The sequence below is a fragment of the Rhinolophus sinicus genome, chromosome 1 (genome assembly GCF_057876585.1).
Source record: "Rhinolophus sinicus isolate RSI-liver-muscle chromosome 1, RSI-T2T, whole genome shotgun sequence".
Taxonomy (NCBI): domain Eukaryota; kingdom Metazoa; phylum Chordata; class Mammalia; order Chiroptera; family Rhinolophidae; genus Rhinolophus; species Rhinolophus sinicus.
The window spans coordinates 38,939,944-38,966,804 of NC_142501.1; the positions used below are offsets into that span (position 1 = coordinate 38,939,944).

Here is a 26,861-nt window from a genome sequence, read left to right on the forward strand (position 1 = left end):
GAAAGGTGCTGGCTCAGGTAGTAAATGGCCATAAACTGTGATTGGATGGCCATCAGCTGCGGCTAGTTGACCATCAGCTGTAACCAGTGAGCCATTGGCCACTAATATAACTGCCATGGCTATGTTAGCAGAAAAATAGAGGAAGATGGTGGCTGGGCTGGCAAGCGCGGATTGCAGATGGCAGGAGAGGTCGGTTGACACAGAAGTGGATGGCAGGTTGAGGATAGTGTGGCTCCTGCTTCCTGTGTCTCCAACCCAGCTGCCAGCGAGACTATCTATAGTGGTATGACGCCCCTATCTATGGCTCCATGGGTTTTCCTTTTTGGCCTCACCATATCCTGCGTTCCTATATGGGGAGCGGGAGCTGAGACCCCGCACGACACCCTGCATGACACCATCCTAAGAAGCTCAACTTTAATCTGCACCCTCTACATAGCCATTGAAACATATTAGTTGAGAATAGTATTTCCATAATAGAAAAAGGTTCTCTGATAACACAATTGAAAAACAATACTGAAGGCAAAGCAAGAATGCAGGCAGAAGGACAGGTTAGGGGAAGCTGTTGTAGTATTTTAGGACAGAAATATGTGAACTATGGTACTGACAGAAAGGAAGGGTAGTTGAAAGCACCCTAACCAGGTAGGAGGACATTACTGCAGTCCTCCAGGGAAGAAACGATGTTGTCCTGAACCAAGGCTGGGGCAGTAAAGATGGGGAGAGCAGCGGAAGGAAATGGATTTCAGAGGTTTTACCTCTCTCAATTTCTATACATGCCTATTGTTTTGAATTTTTCCTTAGAAACTAAGTTTATGTGAGCAAAACTTGTTGGTTTTCCTGTTCCACGGACTGGATCAAAATTGTCTAATGTTACTTTCATTTGGAGTTATTTGAGATTAAGACCTAAATATAAGTATACTTTAAGCATGCCTTTTATCAACTCTTACCTGGAAGTACATAAAACAATTGAATAATCACAACCCTAGTGAGGTGGCTTTTCCACTGGATGAAAGCAGTTGGTAGAGGAAAGAGCTTGCAGAATGATCCTGTTAAAATGTAAATTAAATCACCTCACTCCTACTCAGAATCCTTCCGTGTCTTTTCAGCTGGCTGAGCCAGTGAGCCTTTATTATGGTCCACAAGCCCCACACCAGCATGCTCCTAACTCTCCAGCCTCAGTTCATCTCCTACTGCTCTTCCCCTCACTCATGCTGGGGCAGCCGTACTGGCCTCCTTGCTGTTCCTCCAAGTCTGCAGGCAAGCGTGGGCATTGAGCACTCGCTCCTCTTGTTTCCCAGCCATCCTCCTGGCTTCCTCCCTCACCTTCTTCAGGTTTTTTCCTTACTTTAGTCACTTTATTTGAAAATCAAATATCCCTCCCACTCAGCACTCTCTGACCCATTTCTATATTTCCGTAACAGTCATCACAATCTAATAAACTTTATATTTCACTTATCTTATTTAGTATATTTAGTATGCTGAATAAGATAAGTGAAACATAAAGTCTCCTACTTTCCAACAACTAAAAAGTAAGTTCCATGAAGGCAAGGATTTTTAATGTTTTTCTGTATCTTTAGTGCTTAGAACAGTGCCAGGCACGTGGTGGGAACCAAATAAATAAAATACTAGATCAGCATGACTGTCAATCGTGGGGATCCAAAGATATCACGGAATGACCAGCAAAATCATTACCATGGAAAAAAACATGCAGTTATTGTTTTTTCCATCAGGAAGCCACTAGCAAAGTCAGATATAGTCTGAACTGTTTCCATCAACACAGACTTATAATAAGGCACTAAAATTAGGACTTGGTTCATAAGAATCCTTTATGATCAGACTTCACCTGACATTTAATGATTATAAAGCTGTTAAATTCTTTAGCAGAGTATAGAATCCATGCTTATTCATAACTGCGGCTCTCTATTCTATCTGGTAACAACAAAATGCTCACTGTTCATTATCACTGAGAAAGCTTTCTGTTGAGAGTGATTCCATTGCTTTCAGCTTTGCAATTAGATATCTCAGGCTCTTCACTTGAAGGTGACTGTATCAGCTGAAGCGATCATCACAATTAACAAAACTAAATTATTGGATAATGCAGCAAAGACCCTTTTTTAATAGTCTGAATATCTGGAAGGTTTTTATTGCTATTTGATTTTGTAACACATAAATGATTGCTCATTGCAAAAAAAAAATCAATTAAGACAGAGTTTAAGAGAACAAGTTTACCTTCGCCCCTTCTTGATTCCACACTCCTCCCCAGAAGTAACAAATATTAGCAGTTTGGTATGCATTTTTCTAAGCTTCTTTCCATGCATTTACACAAATACAAATACCTAGAGTATTATTTTTGGAGATTAATATATATATTTGGTGGGGAAAGAGGTGTTGTAAAGTGTTTTCTTTACCTAGCAGTGTGTTTTGGACATTTTTCCACATCATTGCATACTGAGTTCAACAATCACTGTCTAGATTTATCCCATTTTCTTGGATTAATTATTAATAGTGCCCTCTTTCACTATCAAAAGTAGCCTAATTTGGACAATAAAGTATATGGTCTTCTAATAGAAAGCTACCTGATTAATGAATTCATAGCAGTCTATAAAAAGCCATGTTTTATTTATAAATGGACATTTAGATATCACCCTTTTTGGTATTATAAGCAAGGCTGTGATGAACATTGATATACATATATCTTTGTGCATGTGTATGAATAATTCTATAGGATAAATTCTGTTAGTCCAATTGTGAGGTTAAAGCGTAAATATATTTACATTTTTTAAATACTGTCAAATTGTTTTTCAAACAGCACCCATGTCCCCATACCCTTACCAATTAACCCTAAAAATTATACTTTTTTTTTTTGGCCAATTCAATGGGCAAAATGTCATCTTATTCATTTTTTAATTTACATTTCAGTGATTATAACTGAGGTTGAATTCTTTTTTTTTCATATTATTTCATATATTTCGCCCATTTTTCAATGAGATTATTTTTCTTTTATTAATTTATAAGAAAATAATAAATTATATTTTATTCTTTTATACTAAATGTAATGTATAAGTTATAAATATTGTCTCCCAGTATTTCACTTATTTTTCTCAATAGCATGGAAAAAAAGTGCCAATTCCACAGTAACACCCACCAATATTTTGATTCTACAAAACAGGTTAAAATATATATAACTCAAAACACAATGTCAAACTTTCTTATCTTCTGAAGTGACTATGTGTGTGTGTGTGTATCCCAACCATACACAAGTATTATGAACTATGGACAGGTATAGACTGCCAACTGAATATGTGACGAATCATTTTATTTGTATATATCATTACTTCAAATTTTATATCAATTCCTTACTTTTTCAAAACAAATATTTTATTTAAAATTTTGAGTGAGTAAAACAAACAAATATATCTTAAATGTAAATCATTCTAGCCCCTACACATAAAATCTCATCTCTTTGGAGGAAGCAAAACTTAATCAGATTCTTTTGCATTTTTCATGTTTTGACTATATCTCCTAATTTTATCTTCCACAAATTTCATCAGGGTTGAGTTAACCTTAACTTTAAGGTCACAATGGATTGCAGTGTATGTCATCCTAGCATGAAATTGATACCTGAAATGTTACTCATGTCATTTTTTTTAATGCATTAAGAAATGGAAAAGAAGAAATGGCTTCCTCATCTGGAGAAAACGTTTAATGATTTCCAGAGGGACAGAGTACTGTTAATTTTTAATAAATAAATAAAATTATATATATATGAGTATACAATTTTGTGTATAATTTATATATGCATTATATGTATATGTAAACACTCTATTCAATATTCTGCATGCAAAAGATTTCCCCAAAATGCTTTCTCAAATGAGTACATGCTGTTTGCTACACAGTTGGTTGTCAAATAATCTTTCTCTTTTGGTTCTATAAAAAAGCTAATCAGTGAGGTATTGTGTTGTCTCTAAATAAATACACCGTTCATTGATTAACAAAAATTAAATATAAAAACTGATATTAACAGCAGCAGGAATTCTAATTAATAACATGGAATTTGTCCTTTAAATATACTCGGCTTTGTGTTTTATCAAAATCCCATTGCAACTAACTATAGGCATTATAATTAGATTTCAGTGTTTTCATTATAACTTGATTTATGTCTAACAAGTCCTCATCATTTGCATACTTTTAAACAGGTAATACAAAGGCCAAAACTGGGCTGTTCAAATGATACCATAGAATAGCAACTGGAAATAATTGATCTCTCCCTGTTTAGGGTCAACTTTATAAACTATGGTAAATTAGCTGAACTGAAACATTCAGGCACCTGTCCAAATTATCTTTATATGGGTACAGACATATTCTCAAACAAGACTTCAAAATTATTAAATATTCTTTTTACAGTAATTATACTCCTCTGTCCACTTCGCATAAAGATCACCTGCCCTAATTTATGATATTCTTCTTACTCTAAGACTCTCCACAGAGGTTCACTAATGACAGTCTAGGTATAAGAAATAAAACTTGGTTTTTCTGCCATTTGACTCTGTGTTATTGTTATAATTCCCTCAGCACAGATTCAAGTTGTAATTGTTATATTAGATGAGATTGGAATAGCAGTATCTTGTTGGCTCATTCCTCTAAGTATTTCAAAGCATTGTCATCTGCAAAAAGTGATTATCTGACTTCTTCATTCCCAATTTGGATGACTTTTATTTCTTTCTCTTGCTGTTTGCTCTGGCAAGGACTTTCAATACTATGTTGAATAACTGGTGAGAGGGGGCATCCTTGTTTTGTTCCTGATCTTAGAAATGCTTTCAGTTTTTTACCTTTAAGTATAATATTGGCTGAGGTTTGTCATACATGATGTTATGTTGAGATACTTTATTATGTTGAGGTACTTTCCTTCTATACCTATTTTATTAGGTGTTTTAATCACAAATGGATGTTGTATCTTGTCAAATGCTTTTACTGCATCTATTGATATGATCATGATTTTTATCCTTTACTTCGTTTATATCACATTGATTGATGTGCATAAGTTGAACCATTGCAACCATTGACAGACACTTCTCCTAAGAAGACATACAAACGGCCAACAGATACATGAAAAAATGCTCAACTTCACTAGCTATTAGGAAAATGCAAATCAAAACCACAATGAGATACCACCTCACACCTGTTAGAATGGCTATGATCAACAAGACAAGTAATAGCAAGTGTTGGAGAGATTGTGGAGAAATAGGAACACTTATACAATGCTGGTGGGAATATAAATTGGTATAGCCACTATGGAAAACAGTATGGAGGTTCCTTAAAAAATTAAGAATAGAATTACCATATGACTCAGTAATCCCTCTTCTGAGTATATACCAAAAAAAAATCTGAAAACATTTATCTATAAAGATACATGTACCCCTATATTCATTGTAGTATTAGTCACAGTGGCCAAGACATGGAAACAACCAAAGTGTCCTTCAATAGATGACTGGATAAAGAAAATGTGGTACATATATACAATGGAATATTACACAGCCATAAAAAGATGAAATACTGCCATTTGCAATGACATGGATGAATCTTGAGATTATCATGCTAAGAGAAATAAGTCAGACAGAAAAAGTAGAGAACCATGTGATTTCATTCATACATGGGATATAAAACTGAAAGTAACAAATGAACAAGACAAATAGATGAAAACTCATAGACACAGACAACAGTTTAGTGGTTACCAGAGGATAAGAGGAGAGTGGATAGTAGAAGAGGGTAAAGGGGGTCAAATATATAATGACAAAAGGAGATTTGACTTTGGGTGGTGAATACACAATGCGATATATAGATGATGTATTACAGAATTATATACTTGAAACCTATATAATTTTATTAACTAAGGCCACCCTGATAAATGTAGTAAAAATTAAAACAATAATAAATTAATTTAGCAGGTTAAGAAAAGCATTGTCATCATAGCAGGAGCTTTCATGATAATCATGATCATCTTTAAAGGACTTGAGTGAAAAATTTTAAAAAGCAAAAAATATTTTTTAATCCCTTAGAGTAAATAAAGCATTAGTCACATCCAAACCCACCCAAACCCCAATTTGATAGAACTCAGCTTGTTTTCTGACAGATGTGATTGTAATTTCTAGAATGCAGTTCTTAGGAAAGAAATCATACACATATTTTAAAAGTAGATATTGATTTGAAGGTTTTTAACAGTCTGCAATTAAGGTGAAAATTTGGCATCCTTGAATGGTTTTCTCCATCACCAATTATTAATAGCTGTATATTGAAATCAGAATCAGTAGATTAAATGGTTTTTCCTATATGCCATCTGCTAATACTGAGAAAAGAAAGTATTCTAATTCAGCCCTTCATTTATGACAATGAACGAGCCTGTTAGTCATTTAAACATATCAGCTCACTGTTGCTGCTCATGGTGAATCCATACAAGGGATTTGGAGTTTGAGAAAACTAGATTATATTTCAGTTCTACCACTTCGTAATTATGTGACCTAAGCAAATTGTCACCACTCTCCAAGTCTCACAAAAATAGAGATAATACTTACTTCATAAGTTGTTACGACAATAAAATGTTAAATGTTCAACAGAGTGCCTGGCACATTTTAAGCATTCAAATAGTGATGATATTTTTGTTGTATCTTTTCTTTGGTGGTTTATTTTACAATAAATGATTATGGTCCTTCATTATCTTTGAAAACCATGGTAGGATTTAACTCTCATACCAACATGCACCTATAAAATTGGGGCAGGGGAGGGAATGTAAAGTCCAATTGGCTAGGGTATCTTTTGAAATGAGTATTTTTACACGTTGCTTGTGAAAGTATGTGTGGGTATATTCCTTCTGAAAAGCGATTTGGCGAAATATGTCAAATATCTTAAATATATTCACATACTTCAGATCACTATTTCCTTTCCTATAATCTATCCTAAGTTTTTAGTAATAAAGATGTCCCCTGAAAAATTACATATGATACCAAAAGTCAGAATCAACTTACATATTTACTAGTTTTTAATTATGGCTCAAAGATAGGCACAGAAGTACAACTAAAACTCCAGACATCTATAAAATAAACATGACTTTGAAAGGTAGAGATAGGGCTCAAAACAGAGGAACGGCATGGCAGTGAGTTCCTTGGGGTTTCTATTTTGCTGGAGAAGCAGTAACCTGTGCTAATAAACACAGACAGAAGAGAAAGAAAGAAAAAATCCCCAAGAAGAGCCAATTCTCTCTAACCAAAGGATTAGGAAAGGAATTGCCTAGCAAGATAGAAAACTTGTAGACAACAACCACCCCTACTCCAACCAACCTGGCCTGAGGGAGAGAGGTACCTCATTACTGCTCCCCACTTCGTCCCCACCAACACTAGTTCTGTGGGGGAGGGGTGCCTTGTTACCACTAAGTGGCTGTGGCAGTCCCAATGGGCTTCACTGACAATGCTTTCCCCCTAAAATCAGGAACAATACAAGAATGTCCACTCCCATTACATTTATTCAAAAATGTACTGGAAATTTTAGCCATGGCACCTAGTCAAGAAAAAGAATTAAAGGAACACAGACTGAAGAGGAAGAAGTAAAACTATCTACGTACCTACAAATTCAATGCAATTCCCATAAAATCCTAGATGCGTTTTCTTTTTTCCCCAGAATCTAACAATCTGATCCTAAAGTTCCTACGGAAATGGAAAGGACCCAGAATTGCCAAAACAATCCTGAAAAAGAACAAAGTCAGAGGACTTCCTGATTTCAGAACTTACTACCAAAGCTACATTAATCAAGACAGTGTGGTACTGACAAAGGTAGACATAAATCAAGGAAATAGAATTGAAAATCCAGAAATAAATTTACCTTCAACTGCTTTTTGACAAGGGAGCAAGACAATTCAATGGTGAAAGAATAATTTTTTCAACAAATGGTGCTAAAGAACCAGATATCCACAGGCAAAAGAAGGAAGTTGGAACTCTTCCTTATACCCCACATAGAAATTAACCCCAAATGGATCACAGACCTGAGTGTAAGAGCCAAAATTATAAAACTCTTAGGAGAAAACATAGGATTAAATATGTGTGACCTTCAGTCAGTCAAAGGTTTTTAAAATGTGACACCAAAAATGCAAGTGATAAAAGAAAAATAAATGGAAATTAATCAAAACAAAAAACTTTTGTGCTATGAATGATACCATCAAGAAAGTGAAAAGACAAACCATAGAATTGGGGGAATATTAGCAAATCGTATATCTGATAAAGGACTTGTATCCAGAGTGTATATGTATATCTATTGTGACTCAATGATACAAAGATAACCAATTTAAGAATAGGCTAAGGATATAAATAAATATTTCTTCAAAGAAGATATAAAAATGGTCCAAAAATACATTAAAAGATGTTCAACATCATTAGTATTTAGGAAAAGGCAAATCAAAACTATTTCACTAGAATGAGTACAATTTTTTAAAGAACACAAAAGAACAAATATTGCCAAAAATGTATAGAAATTGGAAACTCTCATACATTATTGGAGAGTATGTAAAATGGTTCAGTCGACTAGGAAACCTGTTTAGTAGTTCCTTAAAATTTTAAACTGGAGCTCCCATATGACCCAGCAATTTTACTCCAAGGTGTAACCCAAGAGAAATGAAAACGTACATCTCCATAAAAACTTGCACACAAATGGTCATAACACCAATAGTCATAATAGTTAAAAAATGAAAACAATCCAAATACCCATCAACTGATGTATGGATAAATAAAATGTGACATATCCGGAATGAAATATTATTTGACAATGGAAAGGAATAAAGTACTGATACATGCCACATATGGATGAGCCTTGAAAACATGATGCTGAGTGAAAGAAACCAGTCACGAAAGACCATATATTTTATGATTCCATTTATATTAAATGGCCAGAAGAGGCAGATCCATAGACACATAAAGTAGATTAATGATTGCCCAGGGCTGGGGAGCTGCGGAAGGGTTGAGAGAGATAGGAGGGAGGGGCTGGAATTGTTAATGGATGTGAAGTTTTTCTCTTGGGGTGATAAAAATGTTCTAAAACAGTGTGGTAATGGTTGCGCAACTCTATGAATATACTATCGAATTGTCTACTTTAAATGGGTGAATTTTACGGTATGTCAATTATATCTCAACAAAGCTATTAAAAATACCAACATGTTAAAAGCAAAAAAATTTAATGACACAGGCAAATTATTATGTGATAATGTTAAGAAAAAAGCTGAAGGCAAAATTTTCTGGCTGTATATGTTCAACCACATGCGTAAAAATAAGTCTGAAAAGAAATATGCCAAACCAATTATAATGGGGTTTCCCTTTACACCTTTGTGTTCTGTCTAAATTTTCCACACGTATGAGTATTTCAGCTAAAAGTAAAAAATGTTAAACAATAAAGACAATTACAGCATTTATTTCCTTTTACTAATTCAGTTAATAACACATTAATTTCTAATGAGAGTCTGATTATGCTGAACCAGGTTAATGCTGCTATGGAGTTAGCCTAGAATTTCCAGATAGGCTTTCAAGATAATGGGATTGGGGGGTGGGGATGGGGGTAAGTGGCCCATCAAGCCGTCATCTCTTGAGCCTTAAGAGAAGTCACTTACCAAAGTCCCTGTCAGATCTGTTATCCAGCTAGTAGGTCAAATAAAATTACTTAGATGAACACAAATAGGCATTTTTCACAATCACCATTATTTACAGATGCAAACACTGTGAAATATAGTATTTAAACTCATCTGGGATTTAACACTATTTCCATAATGAGTATTCAAAAGGATGACTCAATAGACCCTCTAATCGAACATGTAATAGCTTTTAATAATCTAGGGACTTCTTCAGTTATTTGAATTAAAATCAAAATTGAGAAGTAAAAATTATAGTTTTCTTTCTCTGTAAGGTTAACAGTAAATGGCCAAAGAATGTACTCATAGCAAACAAATTTTCACTGGTTTGTATAAACAAGACATTATATCTGATCTAAAGAGTAATAACTCAAGAAAGGAAATATATGGATTTGTTTCAGATTCAAATGTAGATATATGATCGTGACATTAAGAAACTGACTATTGATTTGGTGCTGGTTTTACACTGATAATGAAATAAAATAAAAAAAAACCCTGTGCCAACATAATTTACCCTATCTCCTAAATATTACATTTTTTTATTTTGGAGCTAAAGCAAGCAAGAAAGAATGTTGCTTTTTGTTTGCTTTTTACATAACTCTATACCAGTTCAAAAGAATTTTTAACTTTAAAAATATTTTCAAATGTTTTAAATTACTTGTCATATAAATTTTTAAAAGTTGTTTGAACTAAAGTCAAACTCATTTTGAGTATATAAACACAATCATTATCTTTATCACATTTTACATTTCCTTTTTTAAAGCAGGCATTTTCTACTCTTGAAATATGAATATAGTTAACAAGCTACCAAAGAGAACTTTTGTTGTAACTCAAAGAGATCGCAATAGTGTTAACTGAATTTCATCCTTCCTACTCCAAATTACTCTGACACAGCACATGCAATCATGTGGCTTTATTTACAGTTTCCCCTTCCTGCACCCCTAGATCACTATGATTTAAAAGCATGGGTTCATGGTTTTTCTGAAAGATTCTAAGCATAATTACAAACAGTAGCAGAGAAAACACACCAATAATACCACTATGGCCTTAGTGACCACCTCTTTAGACACTGATCATATTCTGCTTGGTGTTACCATTATTTTGTTTAAACACAGTCAAGCTGTGTCTTGTTCATTTCTCTATCCTCCACAGTACCTAACTATGCACATTGTAGGTGCTCAGTAAAAATTTGCTAGGCGACTGACCAAAGAAATGAATAACTAATAACTGCAGCCATGCTTCTACTCAGAAGAGAAAAGTGGAACAAATCCACCTCTATGCCTTTTCCAGATGACATGAAAAATTAGATTCTAATGGAAGTAGTCTGGATTTCGCTATGACTAATTAAGGTCCTTCTCAATTAACTTTACTCTCAAAATCACAAATTGGAAGGAGAAAAAAGTATGAGTTTGCCTCTTAATTTCTTATAAGTTTTTTATTATTATTATTATTTTGATGAAGAATGAATGACTTATAGAGTTTGGGGGGTTCAGAGTTGAAGGTCTTGGGGAGTGTTGTTTTGTTTCAACATTGAAGTGCATTCTCTAATCCCTTCTTTACACACACACACACACACACACACACACACAAACACACACACACACACACAATAAGATGTTATATCTGAAGTTTCGAAGTACCTCCTAATTTAAACCTGGTCCTTAAATGTTGGTGCTTCCTAGGGTTTTGTCTTTGGCCCACCTCTCTACCGACTCTTCATGTTCTCATTGAATGATGACATTCACTTCCACGGTTTTAACTTCCTCCTATATGCTTAGAACTTCTAAATCATTACTTCTAATAATGACCTTTTCTTAAACCTCAAATGTATAGATCCTCAAATGTATAGATCCTCAAATGTATAGCTGCCTAGTAACATCTATACCTGGATATTTCTTACTTTCCTAATTCAAAACTTTCAAAAACTCATCTCCCCACTCGCTAACACACACCTAAATAAATTAATTAAAAAAAAACAAAAACTGGCTAAATCTCTTCTCTCAATTATTAGTATTTCCATTTATCTAGTCAGAAAAGACAAAAAAAACCTAGGGTTTAGTCTAGGTCTGGCATTGGATAACTATCATCCATAGCTCTGTTTTCGTAAACAATTTTATTGGCACACAGCAATGCCCATTCGTTTATGTATTGTTGATGGCTACTCACAATACAATGACAGAGTTGAGTGCAATAGAGGACGTATGGCCCACAAAGCCTAAAATATTTGCTATCTGTCCCTTTCCAGGCCCTTTTCAGCCTCTGTCTCTCTCTCTCTGTCTCTCTCAGTCCCTCCCTCCCTCCCTCCCTCCCTCCCTCCCTCCCTCCCTCCCTCCCTCCCTCCCTCTCCCTCTCTCTCTCTCTCTCTCTCTCTCTCTCTCTCTCTCTCTCTCTCTCTCTCTCTCTGCAAAAGCTGGCTATTTTCTCCGCCTATATATTTCTCAAATCCCTACGACCTCTCAAACTTGGGGTCTCATCATCTTTCACCTGAACTATTGCAACAATGTCCTAACCCCATCTTTCACCTACCCTCAGAGTGATACATTTAAAACACACATTTGTTATAATGTTGGGAGACAATTCTTCATGGGTCTCTAACAAATCTGCACATCTTGTGAGCAGAGGTACTGACAGTTTTTGTCCAGATTGTCTTTTCAACAATATCTGTATAGCAAACATCCTTGGAAGATACAGTGTCTCCCTCCAGGACAGAGAGCAGATTTGTTTGCTGTCCAGTATAATAAAGATCATATCTCCTTCCAGGGCATGTTTGCATGCATCTCTCCTGTAAAATATTGGGGAATCTGAAGCTTGGGTTTTCTTGGCAGCGATGCAAACCCACTTTGCACACAACATCCACCTGCACCCTCCTTCCTGCTTCCCCCATGGAACTTAAGAGGGCAAGGAGAGCCGATAAGAACTTGAATCGCATGCTGCCTGCTGTGCCATGAGTAACAAAGTCTTTTGTCTCACCCAGGTGTCTTATGTCCAGACATTCATGAAAGTGTAGCAAGCTAACTTGTTGGCTTGCAAGGTTAAAATCTCAGACCCTTCACAGTTCTTACCATTCAGTCCTTTCCAGTTTCTCTCCATCAGCAATAGACTGAAGTCCAGGTGCCTCAGCCCTGCATAGGAGGCCCTCAGTGACCAAGAGGACCGGTCTCTTCTAGCCTCATCCTCTACCGTTCCCCACCTCACGTCTACTCATGGTCCACAGCTGTTCATAGCTCTCCCATTAGCACGTCCTATTCTGTGTTTTCCCATCTTAGCTCACGTTGTCCCTTCTGCCTGAATCGTCTGCTACTTTCCCCAACCACACTTCCTCTTTTCCAATTCCCCAACCCCAGGCTAAACTCAGAGCCCCTCCTCTGGGTTCCCAGAGCACCCTGAGAACAACTCAATCATAACCTTGTCATATTTTGGAAATTGTCCATTGTGTACTTCTGAGACGCCTGAGACCCTGAGTTATTTGAACGAGGAGGCAGTGTCTTCATCTTCATACCTCAGCACCTCATTTGATGCCAGCACAAGTGGATGCTCAGTAAATACTTGTTGAACGGATCGGAACTGAAATAAACTAAATGGATGCATGAGCCCTACTGCCCTTAATTCTCACTTTTGAGGGAAAAAATATAATCCTTTTCACTTGTATTCTTAAATTGGGAATATTGTTTTCCTGCTTCATTTTTAAATGCTATTTTCCCTTTTAGGATATGATTTATTATGACTCACCTTCCAGAAAAGGTAGGAATTTAAGAGAATATTCTATAGAGTACTGATATTTCTCCACATCTAGTTTTATTCTCCAAACTATATTGGATTAGTCCACTGATTCTTGATATCAGTAACTGGAAAGAAAAGCAGTCCAATGCTTTAGCAGTAAGCACTTGAAGAATGTACTAAATAATGTCAGAGAATATGAGCCACACGGATGGACCCAGCCTGGCCTGAGTGCCAACTCCTGGGCAAACCCCCGGTTAGGGCACTGTCCTATCAGCTCGAGAGGAAATCATTTCTAGTCTTTAATTAACTGGGTGGGACAAGGTGTCACACTGTAGGGAGACTGCCCCCGTCAGATTTTTCAGGACCGTCTCATGGAAAGTGTGTGCTGAGGACTTCACGTTGGAAAGCACACAGACAGCTCTGCCCCAAGTCCTTTTGAAACATCCCCAAGTGCGTTGCTGGTAGCAGTGAAAGAGTTAGTAAGTGGTGGAGACTGTTTACCATTCCCTTGATTGCTGTAGGGAAGGATTTATGCTTAAAAAAAAAAAAAAAGGAGATGAAAGCAAAAGAAGGGTGGAGTGACGAAGAGACCACTGTCGGCATCCTACATTTTTCAAAGCTCCTTCCTATGGCTTCACTGATGCAAATAAAATAATTCCAGGCAATGCCGCTTCTTATCTAGAGGCTAACCTTGGTATGCTGAGGCTTCCAGATAATCCCCCCACCAGCTCAAATGAAGCCGTCCACGCTGCAGCAAGCCCACTGAGCACTGCATTATGCATTCCAACCAAGAAATGTAATGCCTAATGAAACTTGGCTAAAATACCCCTACAGTGAGTATTTTATTGGGTACAGTATTTATACACACTCGGGGGGAAAAACCTTGTCTCGGAGCTTTCCATTGTCCTTTCCAGATAATATAATCTCTTGTCCCTCTGAACCCGGATTAAGAAATTTAACCTGAACAAATCAAGCAATCCTAAAACTGCTGTCATCAAAGATACTTTTTTTTTTTAATATGATGGTAGAAAAGGGACATGTTCTGCCTTCACTTCAAGCCACATTACAAAACCGAAAATATCCCTCTCTCTAGTTCAAAGGCAGAGCCCTAGACTAAATTCAAAACCATACTGCATCAAGACAACAGCTTCACAAAACCTAACTCCTCCTTTTCTGAATCCCTTGCTTGCTACCCATAGAAAGTGCAATGCATCAAACTACATAAATATAATCCGTCAATGTGTTAACGAATTAAAGACTTGAGAAATATATATTTAGACTTCATATGAGTGGGAGTGACTTCAGAATTTGAAATATATTACTGAAACATTTGGCTACAAAAAAAAGTAACAGAAAATATTTACTATGAGAACATATTTCTCATCATCTTGTGAATACTTTGGTATTGGATAGAAAGTCTAAAAACTCCTAATCTCTTGCTTTCCTATAAAAATATTATGGTTAGCATATCTTTTTCAAGACAGCAGGAAAAAACTTCCAATAACCTCATGGCAAAGATAAAAGTTTACTGTCTATTTCGAAAGAGACCAGTAGTGACACACACATATGTATGAAAACATTTTTGTTTGTTTCCTAAAATAGAAATTTTATGAAGGAAAAAGTTCAGAATCTTGAAAATTAATTAAAGCACTCATCAAAATTCTAAGTGTACAGATGCTCTGCAAGGAAATACGTTCAAAATAGTCAGAAAGTAGCTTTCCAATAATGTTGACAATGCAAGATTATCGCAATATTTGCCAAAGACAATTGCAACAGAAGAAGGCTTGCATATGAAATTCATTAGCTCTAATTTCTCCCGAACATCAAGGGGATTAAATTCATTTGCATCAGTCTCTAGTATTAATCCTGAAGATTTTATTAGCTGCTTGCCAGCACTGTTTTAGAAGTACTTACCATGTTCTGAGATTTTAACATCACAGGTGCCAGGAAGTTTCAGCAGAATATTGTAAAATCACCATTCTTCCAGGCTTGGATCCCTAGGGCAGCGCTGTGGCCAGGTTTGTTGTGGGTTGTCCCAGGCAGCGGCTGTGCTGAGAGTTACAGTGGGGAATGTTCTCCATTTAATCGGGCATGGTCAAGTGCGTTAGCTATGAGTAAATAACAGGCAAGGTTAAATGGCCACTGCATTCAAAACATTTATTGTATGAAAGTTCGTGCTTGACTAGCTCAAGTATGCTTATTATAATAGCTAAGGAAAAAAAATTCAGATGGTGTCTGGTTACAAAAGTCTCGTGGCAATGGGAAAATCTGTAGTTTATTCTGCAGATCTCTACCCTCCTCCCTAACTACCATTCCCGTTGTTTTAACAATGATTATTTTAAGATTCAAATTCTGCGCCTGTAGGATACATGATGTACAAGGTTGTTTTCATGGTTGTTTGTTAATTCTACTATCTCAGAGACACTAATTCTTCTGACTCATCACAGCTTTTTATTTTTCCCTCTCAAGAGTTCTATCATATTGTACATTAAGTTTACAGTATGTTGATATTTTTCAGTTGTATTTTACAGATTCATTTTAAATTTAAGTTCTTATCATAGTTGCATCCTTTAGTTGTTGGTTGGCATTACAGCAGTTTTTTCAGGGCAGATAAAAAGCACATGCATTTCAGCAGTCCTAAGAATGCTGGTCTTTGAAGTGAGATCCCACTCATTCTAAAGAGGAGTTTTAATGACAAGCCTAATTCCAAAGCAAGGATTTAAAGACTTGCAAATGACCCATAAGAAACTAGAAAAGTATTCTGCTTATAGTCAGTGCTGCAGATATAACAATTTGGGTTTCATTATTTTTTATGACAAAGGAAATGTGAATATAAATTAGCCCTTTGTTTCTTAGAGGAAAAACAGTGGCTGTCTATAATTAGGAACCATATTATTTTAATTTTAAACCTGAAAAATTTAAATTGATGACTGAAATAAAAAATTCCAGCTATGGCTAACCCTTTAAAAAAAAAAAAGCTTTCTTCACATAACTGGCATTATTGAAGACAGGCTAGTTTCTGTCCAGTCTACTGAGAATGTTCAAAAGCAGCAATAACATTTGTTTTCTTAATGCAAAGGGATCAGTCTTGTCACCAAAATGTTAACCTATTTATCCAGATTTATCTGTCTAGATTCTTGTTTCCAAATGCATTTGAATTTAAGCCACTCATAGTTCTGACACATTTTATTTGCATAGTAGATTATTCTGCTGTGTTAAAAATTCATCTTCAATAAAATGAGATTGGATGATTTCTAATGTTTGATGTTCAAACTTTCCGTTTTAGAATTTTCAAGGAAACAGGTATCATTTTCAACAGTAGTATATTGTATGGTTTATGAACCTCAAAATCTGGAGTTCTTTCTTAATCATTTCTGCAGTAATGACTGAGGCCTTTTGCAGTCATTTATACAAGAAATGCAGTCAGTATTGTGATGGGAGCGAGCACAAGTTATGATAGATACAAACAAATTGAAAAAGAAATATTAGCAATGTTCTAAGAAGCAGAAACTTTCTAATTCTCTGTTATTAATCAAAAGTGGTATGAACTAATGAAAGCAGCACATCTAGGTGAGACATGAATAGGGGAATTCAAAATATTAAAAGGGGAAAAAAAGAAGTCCTTCTAAGTGATGAGATATCACCACTTTCAAAAGAAGTTAAATTTCCAAAGAATCGCACAGTTCCACTGGTGTTCTCACAGAAAGTTGTTTTATTAAAAGAAGCAAAAAGAAAACTGTCAATATTCTAGTAATAACTGAGGCTTCTGTGTTATATACATAGGAGATTCAAATGAACAGAAGGATGAGTGAGAGAACAGATGTTTTCATGTCTATCTACATTAGTTTAAGAAATTTAACTGTTAGATTTACTATCCAAGTTTTTTGTATTATTTCCAGTTTTATTATGAATATAAATATATGTGAGATATAGTATGCGTATTCTCCCAGCTATACACCAAACTCTTCATCATGGTGACTCTTTCAGAGGAGACACACTGCAGGAGTGGGATGGTGGAGCATTGCCACTTTTTAATTTTTATAATTCTACATTGTTTAATTTTTATGCATATGTATTTTATGTATGAAAATGTATTTCTGCTTCCTTTGTAATTCATAGAGGAACTAGGATATAGCCTATAGTTTAAAAAAACAACCTTTCCTGGCCATCCATACTAAGAATTAATTTAAGCTGAGCTAAACCCTTGTGGCAAGTTTAATAACTAAAACCTCTTAGCTTAAGTTATTCAATGGATTTTTCTCTAGAACAAATCATTTTAAAGTGAAATTCTAACATAATATGGACAGGTAATATATTGTTTCTAATGTTACTGCCCTTTTTTTATTAATAAAAACGCAGCCCGGTACTTAATCACTGCCTGCCAGGGGATATATGATCACAATACAGGGTTTAACAATTTCCCCCAAGAGCATGCCATAGGGGGGAGCCTCCTGGATTTCTTTCATTTTCCTTGTTTGCATTTCCCAGTAGGACACGAGTGATGGAAAATACACGTGTGTGGGCACAGAACCTAAAGGACTCACGATTGACAGTATTCAAGGTACAGGGTAAGCCAGGGATTAAAGTTGCTATAAACAGCCACTTCTATTCTTTGGCCACCCCCTCAAAATCCTATCACCCCTCGAAAATAGTCATTATCTCTTCTTCCGTTTTGGTGCCATTCATGTACATCTCATACACGTTGTATCCACAATGTAATTTATTGGACTCTCATCCTTCACAAAATGTTGCAGGTTGGCATCTCTAGGGAACAAATTCTAAAACAGAAATTTGCACACAGGATGCTGCAGGGTGCGCTCTTGGGGTCAACATCTGTACAGATGTGCAGGAAGTAGGCATGGGCAGAGAAAGCAATTGGGCTGCAGTGGCGTCACGGCAGCGCCTCATCCAGTCGGTCCTACGGCAAACTCAGGAGCTGGGATGGCCCTGCCAAATTGTCCCGACGTGGAGCAAGGTCAGACATTAGTCCGCTGCACCCACCAGTCTTTAGATGCAGGCGGAGGCAACGCACTGGACAAAGTAGCTCTTTCCAGCCCAGTGGGGTCCCCAGAGAAGGGCTACTTGGCTGCAAGAAGTCTGCCGTCACACTCTCAGCAGCTGAAGGAGCGAGTGCTTCCATCCCGAAGGCCGGGCCTGAGCCGTGCTCCACAGTGCACTGAATACAGCAACCTCTTTCTACAATAGAATGTTGGCACTTATCACAATAAACCATTTAACGGAGGCTCTGGTTCTGTTTGGCTCATTTGTAGGCTCTAAATATGTCACCATACATAAATATTCTCTAGCCCATTTGTTAATGCGTTCAGTTTCATTCAATTCTACGACTGTGCTGAGTACCAACATTATGCAAAGCTCCGCCTGGCTCTGGTGATAGAAGAATGGATAAAACAGCGCAGAAGAACGAGTCACGTTATAAGGTATTCATTGAGTTTTTACCATATGGCAAGTACGGTGAATCTCATTTAATTCTCCAACAACCTTGTCAATTAAATTCTACGTTTATACCCATTTTTCAGTTGGGGGAACTCATGATTGGAGGGGTTTGGTAACTTGCCCAAGGTCACTCAGCTAATGAGGTTTGGAGCAGGGTTTGAACCTAAAAAGAATGACTCCAGAACTGGGTCCCTAACGACCAGGCCTGGAGAATTGGAAGAAACATCCTGAAGAAAGGGATACTGAGAGCAGCTTTGGGGATGATTGGGATTATCAAGGTGAATAAGAGCTAAAGAGCATTCTAGGCAGAGACTACCACAGATAAAACAAAGAAATGAGGTGGAACCACAAGTAGTACAAGGTTCCTAGGACACGGAAATGCAAAGCAGGGAGGGGGGCAAGAGGTGCAATGGAATTGGAGCTAGGGACCAGGTCATAGTGAGCCTACTGTGTCCCGCTACAGGATATTTGCTGAATCCTAGAGGACAGAAAGCCTTTCAACAGTTTAAAATAAGGAAAAACAGGGTGGAATTTGTGCTTTGAAATCTCTCTCTACTTAGTGGGAGGATTTGGGGTGTGGTGCCATGCTGACGACATGTGCGTCGATTGTGGAGGAACAAAGAAGACAGAAGACATTAAGACACGTGGTAGCTGACTGGGCCTGGGTGGTGTCGCTCTCTAACATAAGTTCAGAAGGAGCCTCCAGTGTGGAGACAGTGGAGCTGACCGTGACGAAGAAAGGCTAGAGAGGAGGTGTTGAATTTAGGTTTGCACTTGTGTTCAAGGAGATTATGAAATATGTGTTTATATTTCCACTGGGCGGTTGAGTATTTAAATCTGAAGTGCACATGAGAGGTGAAGGCTGGATATAGTTTGGAGACCTATTAGAAGGTAAGTGGTACATAAAACCATAGGGATAAAATGACATTTGGAAGTTTTCTACAGAGTGTGAAAAATAAGAACAATGGACCGAGGACCAAACCTTAGGGAAGGGCAAGCAGAGATGAGCAAAGGAAAACAAAGGGGGTTAGAGAGGGAGGAGGAGTCCCCAGATAGAGAGGGCAGTGGGGGGGGGGATGGGGGAGAGAGAGAGAGAGAGAGAGAGAGAGAGAGAGAGAGAGAGAGAGAGACCTTTACAATGAAAACTGTAGTCCCCAGTGGCAAAGGCATGAAATATTTTAGATAATTCAGCTGCTGAAAAGTGTTTATGGGGTTTGGTAATTTGTGAGTCATTGCTCACCTTTCCAAAAGTGCCTCTTGGAAGTGGAGAGGATAGGAATTCTATTGCCCTGAGTTGGAAAGACGTATGGGAAGTAAAGGAGTGGAGTTACATGGTGTTGAGAATTTGTTCAATACGATGGAAGGGAAATGGCCACAATAATGGATGCTACAGGGAACCTAGTGTCAAAGAAACATTGCTTTAAAAAAAGAAAAATCCTAGACAACTAATTTATATCAGACACTAGGGAGACAAAAAGGATTGAAATCTGGTCCCTGCCTTCAAGGGACTCATAGTCTAGTTCAGGCGATAGAAATATAAACACCTACAGTATAAAGAGAATGGGAAGAGCAGGATGATCAAAGAACCACAGGAAGAAGGAGAAAGCCCCTGACTTTGCTTAGAGGTCAAGGAAGTAGATTAATTAGTAGGAGATCAACAGATGATTAGAAACTGGAAGAGCACAGGGGGAGGGGTGTGTGTAAAACATGGGCATGTTTGTTGACATATTTGTTTCATGGCTGAGTGCGAGAGGCTGGCAGGGGCAAGAGATGATGCTAGAAAGGTCAGAGTGAGTTCAAATCACAAAGGGCTTTGTTTGCCAAATTAAAGATATGAACTTTTTCTGCAAAGTGATGAGGGAGCTTGCTGAAAAGCTTCAAGAAGACCAAGTAATATGAAAAACTGTATTTTATAAGTTGGTGAGAGAGAAGAGGGTGGCTTGGAGGAAGCAACTCGGGAATTAGGAAGCCCAGTTATGAGACCACTGTCACTTACGATGGGGGAGTGACTAACGCAGCAAGGAAGAGAATGAGGAGGAGGAATAGAGTTGAAAGAAAATTATGAGGTAGAATTTATAGGATATGCTTATATGCTTACGATGGGGAAGAGGGAAAGGGAAAGGAACAGTAAATGGCCATCCTAGATTTCAGAATTGGAGGCTTGATAGATGGCATTAGAAATACTGAAATGGAGAACCTACAACAAGAAAGTTTTAAAGTTTATAAAATATAATGACTTTGATCGTGCGATGCCGGTGTGACACCCAAGAGCACAGGTACCCAGTACAATATGCATGTGTGGAGTCAGGGGATGGGTGAGATTTGGAGGTAAATATTCAACAAATGGTAGTTAAAGCAGGAGAATGAACACAGGGAGAAGGGAAGGGACTGAGGACAGAACCCTGGCGTATACACATGTAAGGGGCTGTACAAGAGTAGAAAGTGCTTGGACCAGCCACTGTGGGAAATGAGAGGGAGAAAAGGCCAGGGGAAAGTGTAAAGGTTATTAAGCGGCTTTAAGCCTGGCTGACAATGGAAAACTTACTTCTGTAGAGGTTCTATCCACAGGGCTGTGTGAGTTTAGATAGCAATGTTAGGCGACCCAAAAAATAAGTGTATTGAACCATGGTGGGGAGTTTGTTGGCACTTAAGTCAGGAGGAAGCAATGTCAAGATCTGAAGGTACAAATCTTTTTGCTGCAAAAACAATATAACTGTATTTTGGTGAATAGAGAGGGAGAATCTTCACATTCCCACCATCTACATAACTCATGTCTGAACTGGTGTATTGCCTTCTACGTGCTGTACGTGACTATAACCGTATCTTACATGTGATCATCTACCCTTCTGTTTTAACGTAACATTATAATGTAAGCATTTTCCATGCTGTAGCATAGCTATTAGAATTAGTTAATGGGTTCTTGATAAGTGCTCCAAATGACAATGTTGGGATACTCCAGATCACATACCAAGATCCTCATTTCTGTGAAACCAAAGAGGATTGTGAAACTTCAACCAAATTATCAGAAATGAAGAGGGACATGACTCATTTTTGTCTTACTGTTAGCATCCCATAGTATTCTGATTTCTCTTATGTTGATGTTGCAAATATCACTCTTCCCTTTGCCAACTGCCATTCCTCAACCATTTGAAGTTAGGGATATCAATATAAATTTGTTCCAAGTACAAATCAAGGTCTGTATCTAGCAAGTGCAAGGATTACATTAGATGCATCTTCCTCCACCATCAGACTCAGGGCTTCCCTTCAGAAGTGTACTATGAAGATCCTCTACATGTCCCTACCCTAGATGCAACATAAGAAAGTTACATGCTTTCATTGGTTCTCATTTTTCTACCTGGAGCCAAAGGGCATCTCTGGTGTTCTCCTGGATTGGAAAAGATTTAAGTTTGCAGAAGGACTGGATGCTTTAGTGGAGTGAAACTTTATTTTACCTTATTGCTGAACCCCTGCAAGTTTTCTCTGGCAAGAATGGATCCAAAGACACACGAAGAAAAATTCTCATTGTTCAAGTTTAGAACTAAAGATGTAATAAAATTTGCAAAAATCAAAACACACACGCAGAATCTTGAGCCTGTTTCTGATGGTGAGTGCTGTGTTCATGAGTCTTTAGAAACATGGCCTTGATATGTGATCAGGAATATCCCGAAATTGTAATTTGAAACATTTATTAAGAACTCATCAATTAATTATAATAGTATGTTACAACATCAAACATGCTTATATCATAATGTTAAATATTAAGTCAGAATAAAAGCAAAGATGATCATAAGTAAACTATGGTTACAATTATCCATGTATGGAAAGTAATACACCAACCCAGAGACGAGTTGTGTGGGAATGTGAAGATTCTACCTCTCTATTTTCCAAAATGCAGTTATATCGTTTTTACAACAAAAAGAAAATCCATTTGTGTTTAGCACAGCTAAAAAATATGTGAAGCTCATTCAATAGATCTCCTTCTATACCATAACAGCTTATACATCTCTGAGCTCTAATCTAACGACTTTCAGCTCCACTCTCCTTTGAAAACCAGGACCTGAAGTCTTTTACTCTCTGGAATAGCCAAGCCGCTGGAATCTCAAATCCCATATTCCATCCTTAGACCCCAGCTGCCTATCTTTCTAGCGCTTTCATGCCTTTACCACGATGCCTGCTTTTCAGCATCACCAAGAGCTCCAGTCCCTTCAGCCTTACTTTGTTCCCCTAACACCCTACTTCTCCTGCCTTGACATCTCCAGGTCCTTGACTCATCAGTTCCATCAACATCACTCTTTTCCTACTTCCTTGTCTAAATTCCAGAGCATTGATTGTTAGTCCACCACCCCCACCCACCCCACCCCCGCATAGATGCATTACATTAGGAGAAATCTAATCTTTCAGGTATAGCAAGAGATTGAATCCCAATCAGGAGGCAACTTTGCTGCTGTGGCAGAAATTGTTAACTGCCTCCTCCACATCCTTCCTCCTTACTAATAGAATTCAATTTCATTAATATGACAATACACATCACCTTTCTCTGACTCTTACAAACAGATGTAATCAATGAGATATATGCAGCAGTCATCTTCACAGATGTCCCAGAAACCTCAGGAAAGGGAGTTGACTTATCTGGGAGGTGTGCTCCTTTTGGCCTTTCTCCTCTCTTCCCTCTTCATGCCTTTACCTGAGGTAAGACAGCTGAAGCTTCAGCAGAAATTTTACAACTGTGAGGAAACCTTCAAAAAAGACTGCAGGCTAAAGGGTTGTGGAACAAAAACCTAGAAGGAGGCCTGGGAGCACTGAAAATAATTATGACGTAGCACTGGACCACCTACTTGCAGATTTTATTTATGTGAAAGAAAATAAACCTCTATCTTTTTTAAGTCACTGTTATCAGGTAATTGTTATTAACAATTTGGCAACTCCTAACAAACACACTATTTCATTCATTCATTCATTCATTCATTCATTCATTCATTCACTACCACGTATTTGCTGACTGCCTGTTTTGAGTTCAGCATTATATTAGAAGTTTGGGTTAAAACAGAAAAAGTATAAAAACAGTTTTAGAGTACAAGTAAACCCCTATTTCTTCTATTAAAAAAGACAAATATATCTTAAAAATCAAGATGAACCTCTTGGCAATATATGATATTTTTCAAATACACTAAAAAGTATAGACAATAAGTACTGTGGGTTACAAAAGATGGAAGAGGTAAGATGTGGGATGTAGTGGTCGGGCAAGGTGACAAGGCTTGAGTTGAACTTGAAAGAAAAGAGGAATGAGGGAGGTTAAACCATTTCTCTTCATGCTGAGAGGATAATCACGGGCAATGGATCAGAAAGGAAAACAAAAACCATTAAGTTCAGGACACTAAAAGCCAGTACCTGGCTGACTCATTCTGTTGTGAGCCCTCTGGTAAGACAGCCAGCCTCTGTTCTGGAGATTTCCCCTTTCAAAAAGACCACGTTTTTAGCATACTTGGAGATTGTTGGTTGAACTCTGTACAGCACTGTCAGTGGCACAGGAGTTTTCTCATCACAACAATGACCTTAATTCACAAGGTTGTTATAAGAATAACAACCATATGGGAGAAATAATATTTCACAGCCCTGTGTCTTTGCGCCCTAACTTGTCAGCTAATGCCTACGGCACTTTGTGCTGAATGAAATTCCTCTTCCTGGTGTAGTTTATTGGGTTCTCCCTGACACGGAGTGAACTGCCTGTGGCTTCTTTTACTCAGTGAGTGTTTTTCTCTTATTGTTCTATATTGACTAATGTATCATGTTGTCACAAAAGATTTTGTTGTAATATTTTACTAAATAATGACATAATTGGAATATATTCATCTTCCTATGGTCACAGTTCAGAAAGCTACGCTGGCTAGTCAGTTATTGAAATTATCTGCGTGCAATATTTAACCATTGCTGTAAGTAAGAAAGAGAAAAAAAACCTGACTACAGTAAAAACTAACACATTTCTAGTTCCCCATTTTCTCTCCAGTACGGATCCTAACATGCCTCTAAGCCTTCAGTTAACTGACCTTTTTCCTCAATACTTTCTTTTCTTATGAGTCAGTTCCTGTCTCTTCAAGTCTTTAATACAATTAAAAGGTGTTTCTCAGATTTCTTCTACAGCCATTTAGTATTTCAGTGTAAAGCTAATCTTTCAGTAACTCAATGCCTTGAGTAAAGTCCTTAATCTGCACAAACACTCTTACCTGTTTTCATTTTGACAACCTGACTACATTTTATAAAACCTGGTACTGTTTTATATATATATATATATATATATATATATATATATATATACACACACACACACACACACACACACACACACACACACACACACACATATACCGGGGGTGCCAAAAAAATGTGTACAAGTAGTTCGCTGTAATCAGAAGTGCCTGGACGCTGATGGTAACCACTTTGAGCACCTCTTGTAATTGCAGAAGTCAAACGTGACTTGTATTCATCTTTTGTTATCGGTGTATATTATTACAACTTTTACCGTTTTTTCCCTTTCTTAAAATGTGTATATATTTTTTTGGTAGTGTGTGTGTGTGTGTGTGTTACATATATATATATATATAATCAATCACAGGGTGTGTGCTGGTAATGTCAGAGACCAAACTCATGCAACCTGTGGAAGAAAGGTCTTTGGGAAGACCCGTGGGAGATGAGTGTCGTGCAGGGCGTCCGGTGGAGTCTCTGCTCCCGCTCCCCATACAAGAACGCAGGATATGTTGAGGCCAAAAAGGAACACCCACGGAGCCATAGGTAGGGGAGTCATACCACTATATTCTCGCTGGCGGCACTATACTCTCACTGGAGGCTGGATCCACACTGTCCGCAAACCGCCATCCACACTTGCCAGCCCAGCCGCCATCTTCTTGCTAGCCCCCATTTTTCTCTCTCTTTCCTCTCCTCCTAGCGTAGCCACAGCAGTTATATTAGTGGCCAATGGCTCACTGGTTACAGCTGACGGCCAACTAGCCACAGCTGATGACCATCCAATCACAGTTGATGGCCATTTACTACCTGAGCCAGCACCTGTCTATGTGAGGCCGAGAGCCTGGAAACTACTTTCTGGGGCTCTGCCCCCACAATGAGACAGGGCAGACCCTTACCCACTCCCCCACCAAGATAAGGATTGATGTCCTGTCTCTTTGTTTCTGCTCCCGACCTTGAAGCTCGTGGCAAAGATTAGGGTCCTTCTCTAAATGGAAGGCACTAAAGCCGAACATTTTCACCAGGAGGAGTAATGATTTAGGTAACAGCGTTCTCTTCTGATGGCCCCCATTAAAAACCAGCAGGAAGGGTCTTAAGCCTTTGGATAAGTTTACCAGCTTCCATGTTAGGTATGATGGAAAAATCCCATAAACACTTAAAGGCAAACTTTTTTGAGTTTGGACTATGACGTTTTACAACTGAGCACTGAATATTCCTATTCAAAATCTTAGAACAAATGAAAAGTTAACTATTATAGTTGAAGACCATGCCAGCTGTGAGAGAAAAATTCACCACTTTCTACCAGAAAGATTAGAGTCTGTTTCTGGCAAGGCAAAAACAAGTTATTAAAGTTTCCTAGCTAAATAAACATATACACATGTACACAATGGGAGAGGGAGAAGAGACGGGGTAAAACATTATTTTTGTTACTTTATCATTTCACCATTTCAGGTATAATACAAAATGTACCTGAGCTGTGGATTTTACATCAAGTCAGCCACTCAGAGGGACGTATTACTTTAATTTTCCAGCAAATGGACAAGAAATATTCTTTGGGGAGAGGGAAAAGGACAGAAAGAGGAAGAGATTGCCCATCAGGCATATCCTCAGGTGGCTGACCAGTCTGAGCCCCCTGAGCTCTTTTTGCAAAAGCTTTGGTAACCCAGTCATAGAATGGAAAGAAGTGGGGTACATGAAGAAGAGGGAGCAGGGGAACCTTCTCTCCTTCATTCCTGCTTACCACCCCCAACCTTATATGCATGGCACTCTCCATAACATTACCTGCCTTTCCAAG

General features: G+C 37.7%; 1 protein-coding gene across 6 annotated transcripts in view; it reads right to left on the bottom strand.

Annotated features, from left to right (window-relative positions):
* LMNTD1 (lamin tail domain containing 1) overlaps positions 1–26,861 on the bottom strand; it is a 387,606-nt gene that overhangs the window by 328,810 nt on the left and 31,935 nt on the right. For 4 of the 6 annotated variants that reach the window (XM_074325915.2, XM_088798497.1, XM_088798463.1 and 1 more), the window contains exon 2: positions 15,290–15,483. The exons of the other annotated variants lie outside the window; for them this stretch is intronic. In XM_074325915.2, the coding sequence (XP_074182016.2) occupies positions 15,290–15,310 (21 nt within the window). In that variant the 5' untranslated portion in view covers positions 15,311–15,483. The remainder of the gene's footprint in view (positions 1–15,289; positions 15,484–26,861) is intronic. 6 annotated transcript variants of the gene reach the window in all.